Raw genomic sequence first — 16289 nt, 5'->3', positions numbered from 1 at the left:
CAGGGATGAAGATCGCACGCTAATAGGCCAGTTACCAGTGGTAATCATATACGGCAACTAAGCATTATAATGTTAATACCAATGAAAATCAATAGCGAATTTACTAATTACGGAAACGTAATCTTATCCTATGGTGGAATGTTTATTTTTTATATCTCTGTTATCAGTTGATAACTCAATTATATTTAAATATCAGGGTTAATTTTCCTTGTTCATTCATAAATTATAAAACCGGGAAAATGGAAAGGAAAATTAGTTGTATAGATGTAGCAGTTGATTTGAGCAGCTTCTCATTTTGATAGCACCTATTATTATATATATTATTTTTATGAACAATATTATGTATAACTTAAACATATTTTGTATTTTGTCAGAGATGCTTCTCTTTTACATTTCAGAAGCTGAATGTCGGCTTTTACGCTAAAATAACACTATCGCGATAATACGCGCGTGAGAAAGACGAACGAACCTGTCTGAGTTCGTAATTCAATTGCTTAAGAAGTTTCCCGTCTAAAGCTACAAATTCGGCAATTGCATAGTCTTGCTCGCGGAAACATCAGCTGTTTATTGTACTGCATTTAATGAAATCTCATCGTTATTTATATAGTATTAAGATTCAAAGTAAGAGTTTCAGTTACGACTTATGCAACACTCACCTCATAATGACGTGTAATGTGAAATTGCACATTCGAGATATATCATAATATGGTTACATATAAATTATCAATCAAGTACTTTACGTTACGGTATCATAGAAGCCGACAGGTGATCCACATTTGACGTCAATAGCTTATGCTAATCGCTTGTTTGATACCAGAATAAAAAAATACACCTGCCTGCTTAGTTTGTCACGTTTGGTTCTTTAATAAACGAAATAAATAAGAACCTCAGATTGCCTGCTAATAAAAACTATTGAAAAAACGAACTACATTCGTGTGGGTAATAATAGGCCTGGTTTACAATACAATTGTTTGTATGTGTGAGGTTAGTACAAATACAAATTAAGAACCATATATATTTTATACATGGAATTGTGTTCGTTCCAAGTTATCTTGATGGCAGCTTCGCGGACCGTAGCAATCTTGCCAATAAACTATATTAAGAAAATAATATTTACTATTTATTATTAGATTATAATTTAGTTTTAAAACATTGTGAAATCTTTATATCGATTATAGAAGTCCAATAAACAATAATAATTGGTTTGTTTTTAACGAACAAAATATTTTTTTTATAATTATATGGCCAATAGTCTACACGAGCTAGTCGCTACTAATTTTGATCGATTACAAGTCGAATCATTCGATAATACCGTGTCTATTATTAGTATTAAAGTATGAAAAAATCGAGCATTCATTTGGATCTCATGAAACCTCTGAATTCCCAGTTGACCAAATCGATACATTTGCTCTTGTAATTCTAAATCCTTTCGTATGCACATATTATTACATACATGGTATGTGATACTATCATACAAGATTGTAATACTGTGAGTACATAACCTCCTATCTAGATGGGACTGCGTTGAATCAGGTTTGGTATAGAGGTCACGATTTTTCAACTTATATTGTTATGTAAAAATTTTTGCACCGCCTTCATAGCTTAGTCGTTAAATCGCTTACTGGAAGGACTTAGCAAAAAAAATTACCTGTTTCGCTTTGGAGGTTTCAAAGGGCAAAAGAAATTACTATGTGACGAATTATTCATACGTAAAGCTAAAAATTTATACGTATCGTACGATAAACAGTATCTCAGTTTTAAACGAACTTGTAAAAGGGGCTCTGTAATTTTATGAAATTACAGAGCCCCTTTTACAAGTTCGCAAGCTATATTTCTATGTATGCTTAGATGAATATTAAAAAGTAAATATTAATGATTTCGTTGGGCGAGTAATAATATGGAATGTGTGTAACGTTTTTGTTAAATTTAAAGTGAACCGAGAGCAATAAGGACAAAATATTGCTTGCTATTTAATTCTTCATATAGAATGACGTCACTAATACAGGTAAAAAATAGATCATCTACTTAGTAGATGATCTATTTGATTTCATCTATTTTGAATGTAGTAGATTCTACTACATTCAACGTCGAACTCCCAAAATCGTCAAATTCGACTTTGCTTAGTTTACGACAACTCTTTATAATGCCAGAAAATGCGCGGTTCCTGCTGCATCGCTACAAAGAGTTTCCACTTTCAAACTTGAAAAGTTGGTTTAAATTCAAAAAACGTCTCCAAAATTTAGTCTAAAATTCAGGTTACGTGATTCCCTCGGCATACCGGAGATTTGCATCGCTTTGTACGCAATTTGATGTTTGATTATGATTCGTATTAAAGGATAAGCACGTTCTTTTTACGTGTATCTGTTGTATGTAAGGATAACATAGACATCATATCTCACTATCCATAAACAATATTATATACGCTATATTCATAAAGTTTTATTAATTATAATTCATAATATTTTACTTAGGTAGGATTAAAAAACACCTTTCCTAAGATAGCGAAAGAATCATTATCCTTTATAATCAATTTAATGTGAAATCAAGTGTAAAAATTCTCGTCAAATTATTTATTGAATTTGTGTTAAGAAGAAATTATTAGTATCGTTAACTGAAAGCGGGATAATTACCTACTTATTAAAGTTTACTCACTCGGTATAAAATACAAAAACACATGCCCGTATGATTTTAATGATACGGGAAAGAACACGTTTTAATTTACATTTGCCAAACAAGTTAAAATAATACTTTTTTGCAGTTTATTTTACGTGTTTTGCCAACAATGTAACTAGATAAATAAGCCTACTATCATGGGCGCCAATACAGTCTATTTGTTCTGTGTTTAAAAGGAAAACCAAGATGGCGTACTTTAAAACAAGAGACTGAGAGGTACATAAGTAAGAATGTAATTACTAAACAATTATAATAGAAAAGGTTTCCCTTTTATATTTTATGAACTTTCCCAGATCACAAATCATTCTTCACTCTATAGCTCTTTGATTACATCCTTAAGTAATAGAATATTGAAATGTCAAACTGCTTCTTTATTTTGAAACGTTAAAATGTATCTTATTTTTTATTAAATCTATTAAGTAGGTGAATATAATATCAAAGTCGTGTGTGGTTTTCTAACTTCAAAATCATGATTTTTCCTTCACGCTAAATCACGTTAAATCTTGAAATCAATTCAGAATAAATGGACTGAAGGGTTAGGTTTAATGGAGGAGTAAAGAAATTCTTATATTAAAAACAATAACGGAAGACTTTTATAGCCATTTTTGTGGTTGGCTTTAGAAAGCAGAAACAGTACTAACCTGCTTGAATAATCCACAAAATTTCCACCGTCGAGTCGCACCTTGGCGAACAACACAGCCGACACAAACGGAACCTCCGTTAGTTCCTCGAGACAAATTTGGACCCCAAACTTGTACCGCTTCTTCTTATTCAGGTAGGCCATGACGCCAACATCGGGCTTCACGAACCCGGCACTAACACTAAACACTATCACTACACACTATCACTTCACTAGCAAAGTGTCGGAGCGACTGAATGTGGCCAGCGCCCCTCCCAGACGCATCGCGGAGTCGTTAGCCTGCAAACGAGAAAAATCGTTATAAGATAACATTGGTTAATTGCTTATTGATAAGAGAATAGATTTTTAAATTTAAGGTGTGGTTGGTTCCCAAACATAGGAGGAACTATTTTAGTTTATTAACTAGCCTCCGCCTCTTCTCCTATCTCCTGTTACTGCCAAGTATTATATATATAATATATATATATATTATTTTACTGGTTATGGGGCCTTTAAGTATTACGTAAAAAGATTTACTGCAATTTATTTCCCCCCCCCCCCCCCCCCCTCTCCTCTTATCAGCAAAAGTAAGCAAAGCTCTCAAAAATAATAGTACATAAACGTATTTTTGTAGGAATCCTCGAAAATGCATTTCGATTTCAGGCATAGACAATGTGTACCCCAATATGTGTAAAAAAGTCAATAATTACTGTGGACGTAATCCCTCATCAGACGTCCCCCCCCCCCATAGTGCTTACGTAATTTGTAACGACAAAATCCAAATCTCGTTGCTTTGCACGAGTTTTCATAATTCTCTACAAGCTAAGTGCATGTGTTGTGGTATAAATACTTGCGTTGTTTACAGAATATTAGTACATACATGCGCAAGACTAGGTGTTTTTTTACTATTTCTATGCATTAGTCATTATAAGTAAAACAAATACAAGTCGATTTCGTTGCGCAATGCGCGGGGGCACGCGAAGGCCGATCCCAATCACATAATCACTGCAATTACAGATTTTACTCTCCCCACATCGTTTAATTGCATCCTTTTTGGCAGCCTTGTGCTAAGCCCGTATTCTAGGACGTGAATCAAACTACTAGTTTCAAGATCTTGCTATCAATAATAATGAATGTTTTTGAACGTATTACTGTATACCAATGGCATTATTATTAATACAAGATTTTATCTAAATTAAAAAAATCAGTGGCTCTACTTCTTAAGGCCTGGGCCTCAGATTTCTGAATGTTTCATGATAATTTTTCAATCTAATGGGCAAGTAGGTGATCAGCCTCCTGTGTCTGACAGACGCCGTCGACTTTTTGAGTCTAAGACATGTAGGTTTCCTCACGATTTTTTCCTTCACTGTTAGAGCGAATGATAAATACGCACGTAGAAAGAAAGTCACAGCCGGGGATCGAACCTTCGACCTCAGGGATGAGAGTCGCACGCTGTAGCCACTAGGCTAACGCTGCTCTTTTATCTAAATTAGTAGTAAGGCATTTTCTTTTGCAAACTAGCGAACTGTGGAATCGGCTCCCGGGGGGGGGGTCTTCCCTCAGAGATACGACCTCCAAATTTTTAAAAAACGAGCCTACTCCTCCCTCAAAGGCCGGCAACGCACCCACTAAAATGGGTGTCTATGGGCTGCGTGGACTGCCCTTTTTGGTCGTCCCGCAAGCTCGTTTGCCCCCCTATTATAATAAAAAAAAAATAAAAAAAAATATATTTTCATTATCGCTTCCTAGTTGGATGTTTTATTAATAAGATTCAGGCGATATTAACGTATGTGGAACAGATCGAATCATTTAGGATAATATTATTGGGAAAAGTTTCTCGTATATTTGAATATAGTTAACGAAAGGTTTCATGTGAAACCTTGACATGCTTTTTTAATTTCAATTCATTGTATATCAAAGCAATTTGGCACAAAACGGGGATTTTTCCAATTTTATGATACAGCTCAAACTATTCATTATTTAGTGTAAATTAACATGTTAATATTCTTATGAATTTGCCGTATATTGCACGAGTCACAGAAATCAATTTTTTTTTAATCAAATCGTTTTAAAACTTTTCACGGTGTAAGCTAATACCAAAAACATGATATCACATGGATTATTAAAAAATAAACATGAAAACGACAAATGTTTCGGTCAATTGACTTTTATGACAATTTAAGAGATCTATAAACTCTAAGCACACCAATCATAAACCTTTATTGGAGATGTTATAAAATTCTGCGTCACTTTCTGAATAATACTGATACCTAATAGGCAATATATCGTGGACTAGATATGACATCTGTTACTATTTTCTTGAAATAATCCTAAGGAATTAGGATTATTTCTTATTATATTTATATATACTTATAATCTTAATTATATTCAATATAGTATTTAAAAAAACTTTTAAAGCCAAATATTTTAATAGAGCTGAAGATGGTCAGCGTGATGATGGACTTTCTGTGGGCGAATTAACCACTCGCTAGTACGATGAAGGAAACATTCGGCATGCCTTAGACCCAAAAAGTCGAGGGCGTGTGTCAGACACAGAAGGTTGCTACTTGCCTATTAGAAAGAAAAACAAATGACGAACCAGATATAGACGTTGTAGCGTCACTGTTCTAAATTTTATCTTTTAATAAACGAACGTTATCCTTTTAACAATTTCTTGCTTCTTCTATATTTTAATGTAGTTTAGTGTAGTACAAAAATGTATTTTTTACTAACTACGCTTTATACACTAGTTCAGATTAAAAAAATGTTGTATTGCTCTTAAATGCCTTTAGTGTCAATTTTATTTATTTATTTATGAACACTTTGTTGCATATATTTGGTACGTATATGTCACCGTAAAATTGTAAACACCGTTAGATTGTAATCTATCTCGCGAGATTGTAAACTGTCGAAAGATTGTGAACCTCAACGAACTGCTTGCAATTTAACGTATTATTATTCGGTAGTTATATGCAATTGTTGGGAAGTAAAATTAATCTGTAATTGACCAAAGAAGTTTGAATGATAACTAAGTTAGTGTAGTACAATCTACCGAATAATAATACGTTAAATTGTAAGCAGTACGCTGAGGTTCACAATCTTTCGACAGTTTATAATCTCGCGAGATAGATTACAATCTAACGTGTTTACAATTTTACGTTAACATAAATTAAGTAGGCACCGGGCGGCCTAATAGCTAATAAGCGATCTGCAGGTCAACTCTAGTAGGGAAAAAGAAAACAAGAAATACTAAGGGTAAAGTGCAATAACTAAATTTAAAAATACAGATTCATTACACTTATAAAACCAAAATATTATTATACATTTAGTTTCATGTTCAAGATTCAAATCATTTTACACCAGCCATTTTGCGTAATCTTGATAGAGTATCATGTTTATATCAAATTATACAGATCTTAGGAGACTGATTGACCATGTCAAATTCGTCCGTGACCTGATCTCGCAATCAGTACTTCGTTGTTTAACCTAAGTTCGTTGAAATCTTTAGGTCTATTATTAATGGAGCGTTGTATATAATTTTTACCAATTTGTTAACTGAGCGTTTCTTAAGGCAGATTTGGCCGCGCACCACCACTATGTGGAATCTGCTGCTGCCACTAAAGTATTTCCGAACCAATTAGACTATGTGTGTTTCAAGAAAAGACCGTACCAATTCTTAAAAGGCCAGCAACGCACTCGCTAGTCCTCTAGCATTGAGAGTGTCCATAGACGACGGAATCACTTAACATCAGATGAGCCTTGTTATGGTATTGTGGTATAGGTATGTAATTAAATTTAAGATCTTTTTTAAAAAAAAAATTTATGACGTTTCCGATAAAAGCATCTTATTAATTTGTAATACATATTATGTTCATATAAATTGAGCCTGTTCAATTTCACTATAAACTACATAGACGTTCATTGCTACTATTTCTAAGGAAAGATCAAACATTGTCTGATAAAAAGCAGCTATCAGCGTAATATTTTACAGTTCGAGTTGGCTCGGAGCCAGGTGGTTTTAGGGAACGAGCTCGTTACTAAAACATGTTTCGCAAACTCCCTACTTAATTGTCAATTAATTAGGCTCTTGTAGTGAGAAAATCAACACGTATCAACTTATGTGTGTTGGGACGAGGTCGTACAGGAAATATGTTTAATATCTGTATAATATAAATCGTTTCAGACATAAATATAACATTTATTACTAACGAATAATAATTGTAAGAAATAAATAATAGATAATATTCGGATTAAAAACTTTATATGATTTCGTGGGATTTTTGTTTACTTTATATTATATAATATGTTTATAAATTTGATTTTAGTAGAAGATTTTTCAACATTTGGTCGCGCTATATTTTTATCTCCTAAGAAATGATGTCGATGATCTTTTCATAATAAAATGCTCACATTTATAATATAAATGTATAACTAGTATCTTGTCTATAACAAATTTTCCACTTGAAGTAAATCGATTCGCTTTTACATGAAAAACATACGTTTTACGATAGTTATTCGTTGCGGTTAAAGACATTGAATATTAATTAAATGCACGTGTCAACTCTCGTGTTGCCGTTATTCCTTATCTTACCTTAGTAACCGTATATTAACAAGTTGTTGAAAACATTAGAGAACCATGAGGCGTATAAAAGAAATATTTTTTTAACACGTATTAACGTCATTGATACACAGGAATCGTACTTAGCGCTAAGTCTCGACTCTGAGAGTAAGATTACGAAACGAGACGAGCGCTGTCCTGTGCTGACAAAAATGGATTTTAAAATATGGACTAGTTCGCGCTAAGTCTCCTTTCTGAATCTCAACCTCAATATTATCCGTACTTTACTTGGATTTGAGAACAAAATGAAATATTATATATATAAAATACCTACAGGTAACAATTAGAAATTGTGGTTATAAAACTCTAATTTTACCTACGTCTTTCTTTGGTACACATCTAAGATTAATTACGAATAACTTATTATTATCCCTGTCGCGATTTAACATTGATTTCACAATGAGTTTTGATGTAAATCAATAATATGAAACTAAAAAAAACTAAGTCATATTAACGCAGGCTTAAAGTAAATGATATCCATTACATGTAATTGAGTCTTTTATTTCTACTTGCCCTATTGTGACGGCAGTATTAATGACGAACAAGTAATAGATAATGATTAAGGTAAATTCTCAGTTAGATTTAGCGTAGTAAATGTAGAACATTTATAAAACATTATTTTTACGTGCGTATGATATCCTTAAGTGCAATTCCGGGAAACCAGAACCGACGAATTTATAATTAATTGGAACCGTCATATAGGATGGAAACTACAGGGAAAATAGTGCCAAAAATTTAATAGGTACTAGGAATGATAAGAATGAGAGCATTAATTTTTTTTTTTTTTTACAATTCACACCAATTGACATAGTCCCATGCTAAGCTGGTGAAGCTTGTGTTATGGGTACTAGGCAACGGATATACATACATATTATAGATAGATATACATATAAATACATATTTAAACACCCAAGACCTAAGAACAACACCAAATGCTCATCACATCGATGTTCGCCTCAGCCGGGGATCGAACCCGGGACCCATGGATTCGCAGTCAGGGGTACTAACCACTAGACCAATGAGTCGTCAAATATTTTACAGTACATCTATACTAACATTTAAGACCACTAACCCGGCAAACAAATATATTTCCTAAGTCAGCTACGATAGTGAAATGTTTAGTTATTATTAATTTATAGTTTTTTACTTTTGTGTTTGTTTTAATTTTCTCCTTTGATAGATTACTTAATTAAAACAACTGTTAATACCCTAATCCTTGTATCTTTCTTCTTTTTTATAGCTACTGTTATGTTTGTCGTTGTCCGGATTTATAAATTTTGTGCTGTCATGTTTTGTTTTGTTTTGCTTTGTACTGAATCATATTTTTCATTAGTGAAACTTTTTGTGGATACATCAAATGTTTTTTTTAACTTTTTTTATGGTATAGACGTATCTGTTTTGTTTCCAAATAAATAAATGTACTTATGTGTTAAATTTGTAATGTCATATTTTCTAGACATACACATTGTTTTAGAACGTATAAATAAATAAATTAGTAACAACTTAAATCATGGATTGTTAGTTCAAAAAATTGGCAGTCTCATTATTGTTAAAATCATTAAAACAAGCAAGGCAAGTGTAGCGATCGGCCTCGCATCACGCTTCGGCGATCATTGCATCACCTCAAGTACTCTAGTAAAACATACTTATGTTTTGCGCGTAGAAGGAAATAAGGCATGAGCATAGACACCCAAAAATCCTTTTCCAGTGCTATCTAACCCTCTATCTCTAACAAATTAATCACAATATGAATGAGAACTTAGAACTAGCATCTAGTAACTTGTACCTAGGACGTTTAAGAATTATAAAACTGACTTAAACAGAATTTTCGTAATGCTACATTCTCCGTATCGAAACAATCCAAATCAATCACAGCAAGAACAATCAGTTTTATGGATGTTATGTGAAACTTGTTTTATCGGCTACCGCATAGTTATTCTTTTCATACTAATAATTTTACGATGTTTTAAGAACGTTTTATTTTCCTTAGTTTATGCGGGTAGTTACGGATATAAATTAGAATGTTTCGTGGGCATTCAGCAATTCACCACACCAGTCCAATTGCTCTCCTTTTACTATTTTTTCGTCTATTTCTGTCAATTTGTGAAAGAGACAGAAGAGTACATTAGTTATGAGTGTAATTGGACTGATAAGTTAATAGTAGATGATAAGATAAGTAAACTATCGTCTATATTCGTTATTAATTTAAATAAATAAAATAAATAATTTTTAATGAGAATAATAATAAAAACGTTTTATTCGGATAATAGAGTATTTCCAATATTAGGCTAATGCTTTTATCTAGCACCAGCTCCTCATACGCCTGCCAATTCACAAAGGCCTCCCCCACTCGTCTCCATTCGCTTTCATTGCGTGCGGCGCGCCGCAATAGATTTCCCATCATGTTTGTGTGAATATGTCGTCCCTTCACTTATGTGGTCTACAACGATTTCCGTAACGTGGACACCATTCTGTCAGATTACTGGACTATTTCTCCCTAAACCGCTTCATTTTCATCTCACCTAGTAACGATATGTTTAAAATAAAAGCCCATTTTTCTAAAATGGAAATAAATCTGAAAATACCGTCACTTTTTTTGTGAAGTAACTTCTTGACTTCGCTACACGACTTTAAATTGTCTATAGGATTAACTTTAACATATATAAAGATTAACAAAGCCTATACACAAATCGCACCACGCTTTTTCCCATTCCCAAAATGATTTTAACCGTGAAAAGCAAAAACGCGATTCATCAAGCGACGGTCACGCCGCAACGGTTGATGACCGTATTGCGTTTTAACAGACAAAAAATTGCGGTGAGATACGCTCGGTTGTTTCGTTATTAATGAGCCATTACTTGAAAGGTTCCTTTGGTTTACGGAAATAATTAACGCATTTAGAGATTAAATTTGAACATAAAGCGGGGGATATCGATATTTCTCCGTGTGTAGCAGGTTTAAAATTTACATCAAAACAGATAAAAAAACAACACATTAGACCTAGCTTGATTATAGATCTGTGTCCGTTAGATACAATGGAGTTTAGTATTTCGTTCCGGGAAACTCAATACGACAAACCCTTGAGAGGTTTAGTCGGGTCTCTAATTAGCAGAACGATCTTACTGGAGTCCATAATACTCTGAACAGTTGCAAGAACGCATATTACCATAAAGAGGTACACGCTAAGAGCTTATTTGTATTGTAGAATACCAATCATTTCATTGGATACTCAAGGTCAGCCACGCTCGCTAGTTTTGGTAAAAAAACGTGCCATAATTACCGTTTCCTCTATTAAGTCAAAATAGTTATTACATCGTTCTTTACTTGAACTTTCAAGGTAATAACATAAAAATCTTATAATTGTAACAGAACACATTTTTATAGATATTCCAATATTTAAAATCTTTTCAGTGTTCGTAGAATATCTATATATTTGATACTGAAGATATCTCTTGACGAAACATTTAAGTTACATAAATATTGGTATATTGTACGGACATCGGTCAAATAAGGCGAATAATATTTTTATGTTGATGTTGAGCTTGATGCTGGATTTTATTTAATTTACACACATTGAATATTCTTTATATTAATCATGCTGGTAGTAGAAGGGGTAGAATGGTAAAGAAAAGCGAAGGACATATCCACATGGTGACATTTGGAGAAGGCCTTTGTCAATAGGCAAGCTGATTAGATATATTAATAGTAAATATTGTATAAAATAATGAATAAAAATATAGTAACAATATGCATAGTCTACAAACAATATCACATTTCAGAAACACGTGTAAAGGAAAATAGGTATTGAAATATCGTTTTAACTATTTTATTGTTATTTTATAGCTCTGTTAGTTGTTATGTTGATTGTATGCTAGAATTACTTTATTTTGTATTGAACTCCACAAAAATGTTATTAGTAACGAGATGTATGACTATATATTATAACAAATATAAAAAATAAAAATGTGTTCATTCATTAAAAGTATATATTATAATGTGAAAGATTTGGAACCTTTTTAAGTAATCAATACCGGTGTCAGGGTTCTCAGCTCTTCCATAACAATCTTAATACTTAAGTCCATAACAATGTTGATTATATGTACATAGATATACATTTATATATTTTTAATGACAATCTTTAAAACGGTTTAAAACAATTTTCTTGATTTTTTAAACCGAAATATAAAAATGGCTAAGGTAAGCTAAAATTGAGGACAATAAAATTTACGTCACAGCTATATTTCTGCACGCTGGAATTATATATAAAATTTGAATATATAAAAGCATATTAAAATGCATTTAATTGATATATATATGTATATATTAAAAGCAGCTGATAATATAGCGTCTCCAACGTCACATTAAAATATATAACACCTAAACAAGACTGCTATGGTTAGATTTGTACAAACCAGAACGGTTTTCTATTATAACATATTATGATTTTATTATATTATTAAAATACACATATTGATATATATATATTTATTATTATTGCAATTGTTTGCAATATATGCTGGATTTAAAGGATGTTGATAAAGTGATTTACGAAACCTTCATTATGCCACGATGGAGAGAAAAATATGTACAAGTCGTTATTGTTACGTGTCGTTTCGACGGAAATGTAAACAAACGTTATATGTATGTAAAAAGGCGGTTTTACTACTAAGACCAATTCTTTCATGACAACCCGGAAATTGGCTACAATAATATAACAAAAAAAATACTATTAAAATATTTTGACAGGTCAATCTGTTCAACGACCATAAGAATCGAGTTTCCCACGAGGTTCATCAGTGTATCGGGGCCAGCTGCCTCTCCATATGTTTGTAACACATGTTGCCTCGACAGTGCAATGATCTAATTCAGTCATGAAACTAGGCTATAGTATGTAGAATACGCGACACTCGGAAAATCACGAATCATATAAACTATTACTAAATATTTAATTAATTCAGGGATTCAGGGATGGCATACTCACGAAGAGAGTGAGAATTAACATTTGTGTAAAATAAACATCAACCACAACAATCAAATAGTTTCCCCTGTATTTCAACTGTTCTATAGTCGTAAATATTATTATCATTCGTATTTGTCAATAACAGTATTCGTGGTATTAGTAGCTTCAGCGTGTAGTGGGTTCAATCCCCGGCTGTGCACCAATGGTCTTTCTGTCTATGTGCGCATTTAACTTTCGCGCGAACGGTGAAGGAAAACATCGTGAGGAAACCGGCTTGCCAAAAAGTCGACGGCGTGTGTCAAGCACAAGAGGCTGATCACCTACTTGCCTATTAGATTGACAATTGTTCATGAAAGAGATACAGAAATTTGAGGCGTAAAAAGATTGTACTGGTTTATTTCTTGTTTCATTTTCTAACTTCGTATAGAATATATGTAAGCAGCGGGTATTTGGATTCACTTACAAGCGCATGATAAATAAAAATGGCAAACCTATACAGACTTTGAAATAACCGTCTTTCTTGTATCGAAACAAAACAAATTCCTAATTAGACCCAATCAATTTGACATAACATTCAATTGTATAGTGTTTAATAAGTGATAATAAACCGTCCATTATCAGTCTATCGGTGCCATAAAACACTAGACGCTATCATAAGTGGCTTTTATGACGTCATTCGTGATATGCATAAGTGACAATCTTAATCAAACAACAGAGATACCTACTGGAAAATGCTTTTCCGCTATCTTTCTATTGCAATAAAATTAATATGCCCCTATTATGTTAATTGAAGTGTGGACTTAATTAAACATATCTTTTTTTTTACATAGAATCGGGAAGTTAAGTAAGAGTTTAAAGGCCGGCCACGCCCTCGTGAGCCCTCTGGCCTTGGGTGTCCAGGGACGGCGGTATCACTTAACATCATATTTGTCGTCCTGTCCATTGTTCTATATAAAAAATAACAGCACCGGCCATAGACACACACTGCAAGCAGGGTCACAACTCGCAAGTGCGTTGCCAGCCTTTCAAGAATCTGTACGCCCTATTCTTGATGGACCGTTACTCCAATTAATTAGAAAATACTTCGCTGGACAGTTTTCATTTGTAGTCATGCTGATGAATTTAAAAACGTTTAAACCGTATATAAAAAAACGAGTTATTATTTATGACTATTGCTATGCATCGAGGCTCGTTCTATGTCTTGCAAACTAAAAAATAAATAATGTATAGATTGGGCAATTCGTTTATAATTTACGCTAACATTACATTTAAAACCCATTAATTCTGTCACCTTATGGACTGTAGGGTCCGAAATGCCTTGATAGTTTCATAATTATGAATAGTTTTTGTATATTCTGTAGGCCAAGAGTTACTTGTTTTATCCTTCTAAGGGTCACACCCTCCCCTTAACTGATCGTAATGATAAATAACTTGAAATAAACAAATAATATTATAAACAAAAAGTGCATATAAATGCAAACATATCAACAATATGTATGTATTTAACGTGTACTAGCACAGAGTACCAGAAAGTACCATCGATTGACGATTCTAAACCATAGATAATCATTCCTAAAAAACCTAATTTTATGGCGGAAGTTGATGGCGGCCGTAAAGCAACGTGTATATAGATAGAATAATATTCATATCGATATTTCAAGTAGACCAAAACAATCAATATTGTTCGCTTCCTCGTGCCGACAGTGACGTCAGCTAATTCGCGTGTTGGGTCGACGACCGACAACTTGCTGACCAGTCCTCACAACTAATTGCTATAATGCATTCAAAGTTTTTTGATTATTCAGTAGATAAAACGGAACATTAATAAAATGACTACTAAGCGGCATTAAAATTAAATAAGAGTATTTTGTTTCAATTGCCATTAATTCAAACAAATAATTTGCAATCAAAAGGTATTTAAAAACTTAATGGTAGCTGAATTTGATGTTTTTCGTTGTTTGAGGATTGGAACTTGAAATAAACGTATACACGATCCAACCACGTTAAATAAGTATAAAAATAATAAATACAACCTAATTTAAGTTTATGTTTGACACCTATGTTCAAATATGTTGTAGTTTTGTTTTAAATTTGATGGCGCCTTCCGTTTAATTGGCAATGGTGGATCAGAAAGACTGCATGGTATGTCTGTGACATAACATGGAGTTTATACTGTTAAAAGATCGAGATCGATCAGCACCGAGCAGCAGCGTAATTTAAATCAAGACAATCCAGGACAAGCAGTAGCACTGGAGTGTTAATATTTTGGGTGTCATAGTTTTTGAGCGTGCTTTGTTTTAAGACCCAGCTGTAGGAATGTTGGAAATCGATATCATCTTAATATCGAGGTCATGCACGGCGCCTCACAGTTCAAACCGCATTCGAACTAGTTTCATCGACAACACTTGTATAACGGTCATACGATCAATTCACATCGTCGACGGCTTAGGTTTCGACTTTCGACACAGACATTTATACTATGTGTCTACTTTCGAAATATTGCCACATGGCTGCTGGCTAGGCTGTACTCAAGTATTAACCACGATGCATATAAAACAAAAAAATATTAAAACAAATTAAGCGTCTTGACTTATAACCAGGTAACCTGTATTGGAAACAGTTAACTATCACTATAAATAAAATAAAATAAATCAGTGGCGCTACAACCACTTTAGGTTTCTGAATCTGTTTCATGATCATTTTTCAATCTAATACGCAAGTGGGTGATCAGCCCCCAATGCCTGACACACGCCGTCAACTTTTTGGGTCTAAGACATGTCGGTTTCCTCGCGATGCTTTCCTGAACGGTGAGTTAGAGCGAATCTTAAATGCGCACATAGAAAAAGTCCATCAGTGCACAGCCACACACTAAGGCCACTAGGACAACACCGCTCCTATCACTATAATGGAAAAGTAATTTCAACTTGACAGTATACAAATACAACCACAGAAAAAACAAAATAGAGCAGAAATTCTATTTAAAGACACGCGAGGGACGATGTCCTCGCAATGCGTGTCAAGTCGCATTCGGACCAAGGACACGTGCCCTCCACTCCTGGGCAATAAAAACAGGTCCGTGGCGGTTCACATAGGTCGACCACTCGATCCAATGTCCTATAAATCTACTGTAATGGGCTTATTTGACGTATTTGTGGGCTATCCATTACTTGTCCTATTTGGGCCGTTTATAGGCTCGTAACATAGTTAAGTGAAATTGATTCAAAACTTTAGTTTGTATAGCACAAAGTAGTTTAAAATATTGATAAAATGAATGCTTTGCGTCAATGATTATTAAATACAAGATTTTAATTAAACTATATTTTAATAAAATTAAGATATCAAGAATACATCCTTAAGAAGAATAACTAAAGTAGCAGATGTTACAATGAAAATAAAACTTAAGTGGAAATGGGTGGGGC

General features: G+C 33.4%; 1 protein-coding gene across 7 annotated transcripts in view; it reads right to left on the bottom strand.

The window, feature by feature from the left end:
• Positions 1-16289, bottom strand: part of LOC125063290 (protein FAM102A) — a 72790-nt gene that overhangs the window by 48048 nt on the left and 8453 nt on the right. For all 7 annotated transcript variants that reach the window (XM_047669667.1, XM_047669664.1, XM_047669666.1 and 4 more), the window contains exon 2: positions 3315-3592. In XM_047669667.1, coding sequence (XP_047525623.1) covers positions 3315-3457 — 143 coding nt within the window. In that variant the 5' untranslated portion in view covers positions 3458-3592. The remainder of the gene's footprint in view (positions 1-3314; positions 3593-16289) is intronic.

Source organism: Pieris napi, chromosome 3, assembly GCF_905475465.1.
Source record: "Pieris napi chromosome 3, ilPieNapi1.2, whole genome shotgun sequence".
In the NCBI taxonomy this organism is placed as follows: Eukaryota; Metazoa; Arthropoda; class Insecta; order Lepidoptera; family Pieridae; genus Pieris; species Pieris napi.
The sequence above is the reverse complement of the archived record's forward strand: the minus strand, read 5'-3'. Positions and strand labels throughout refer to the sequence as shown.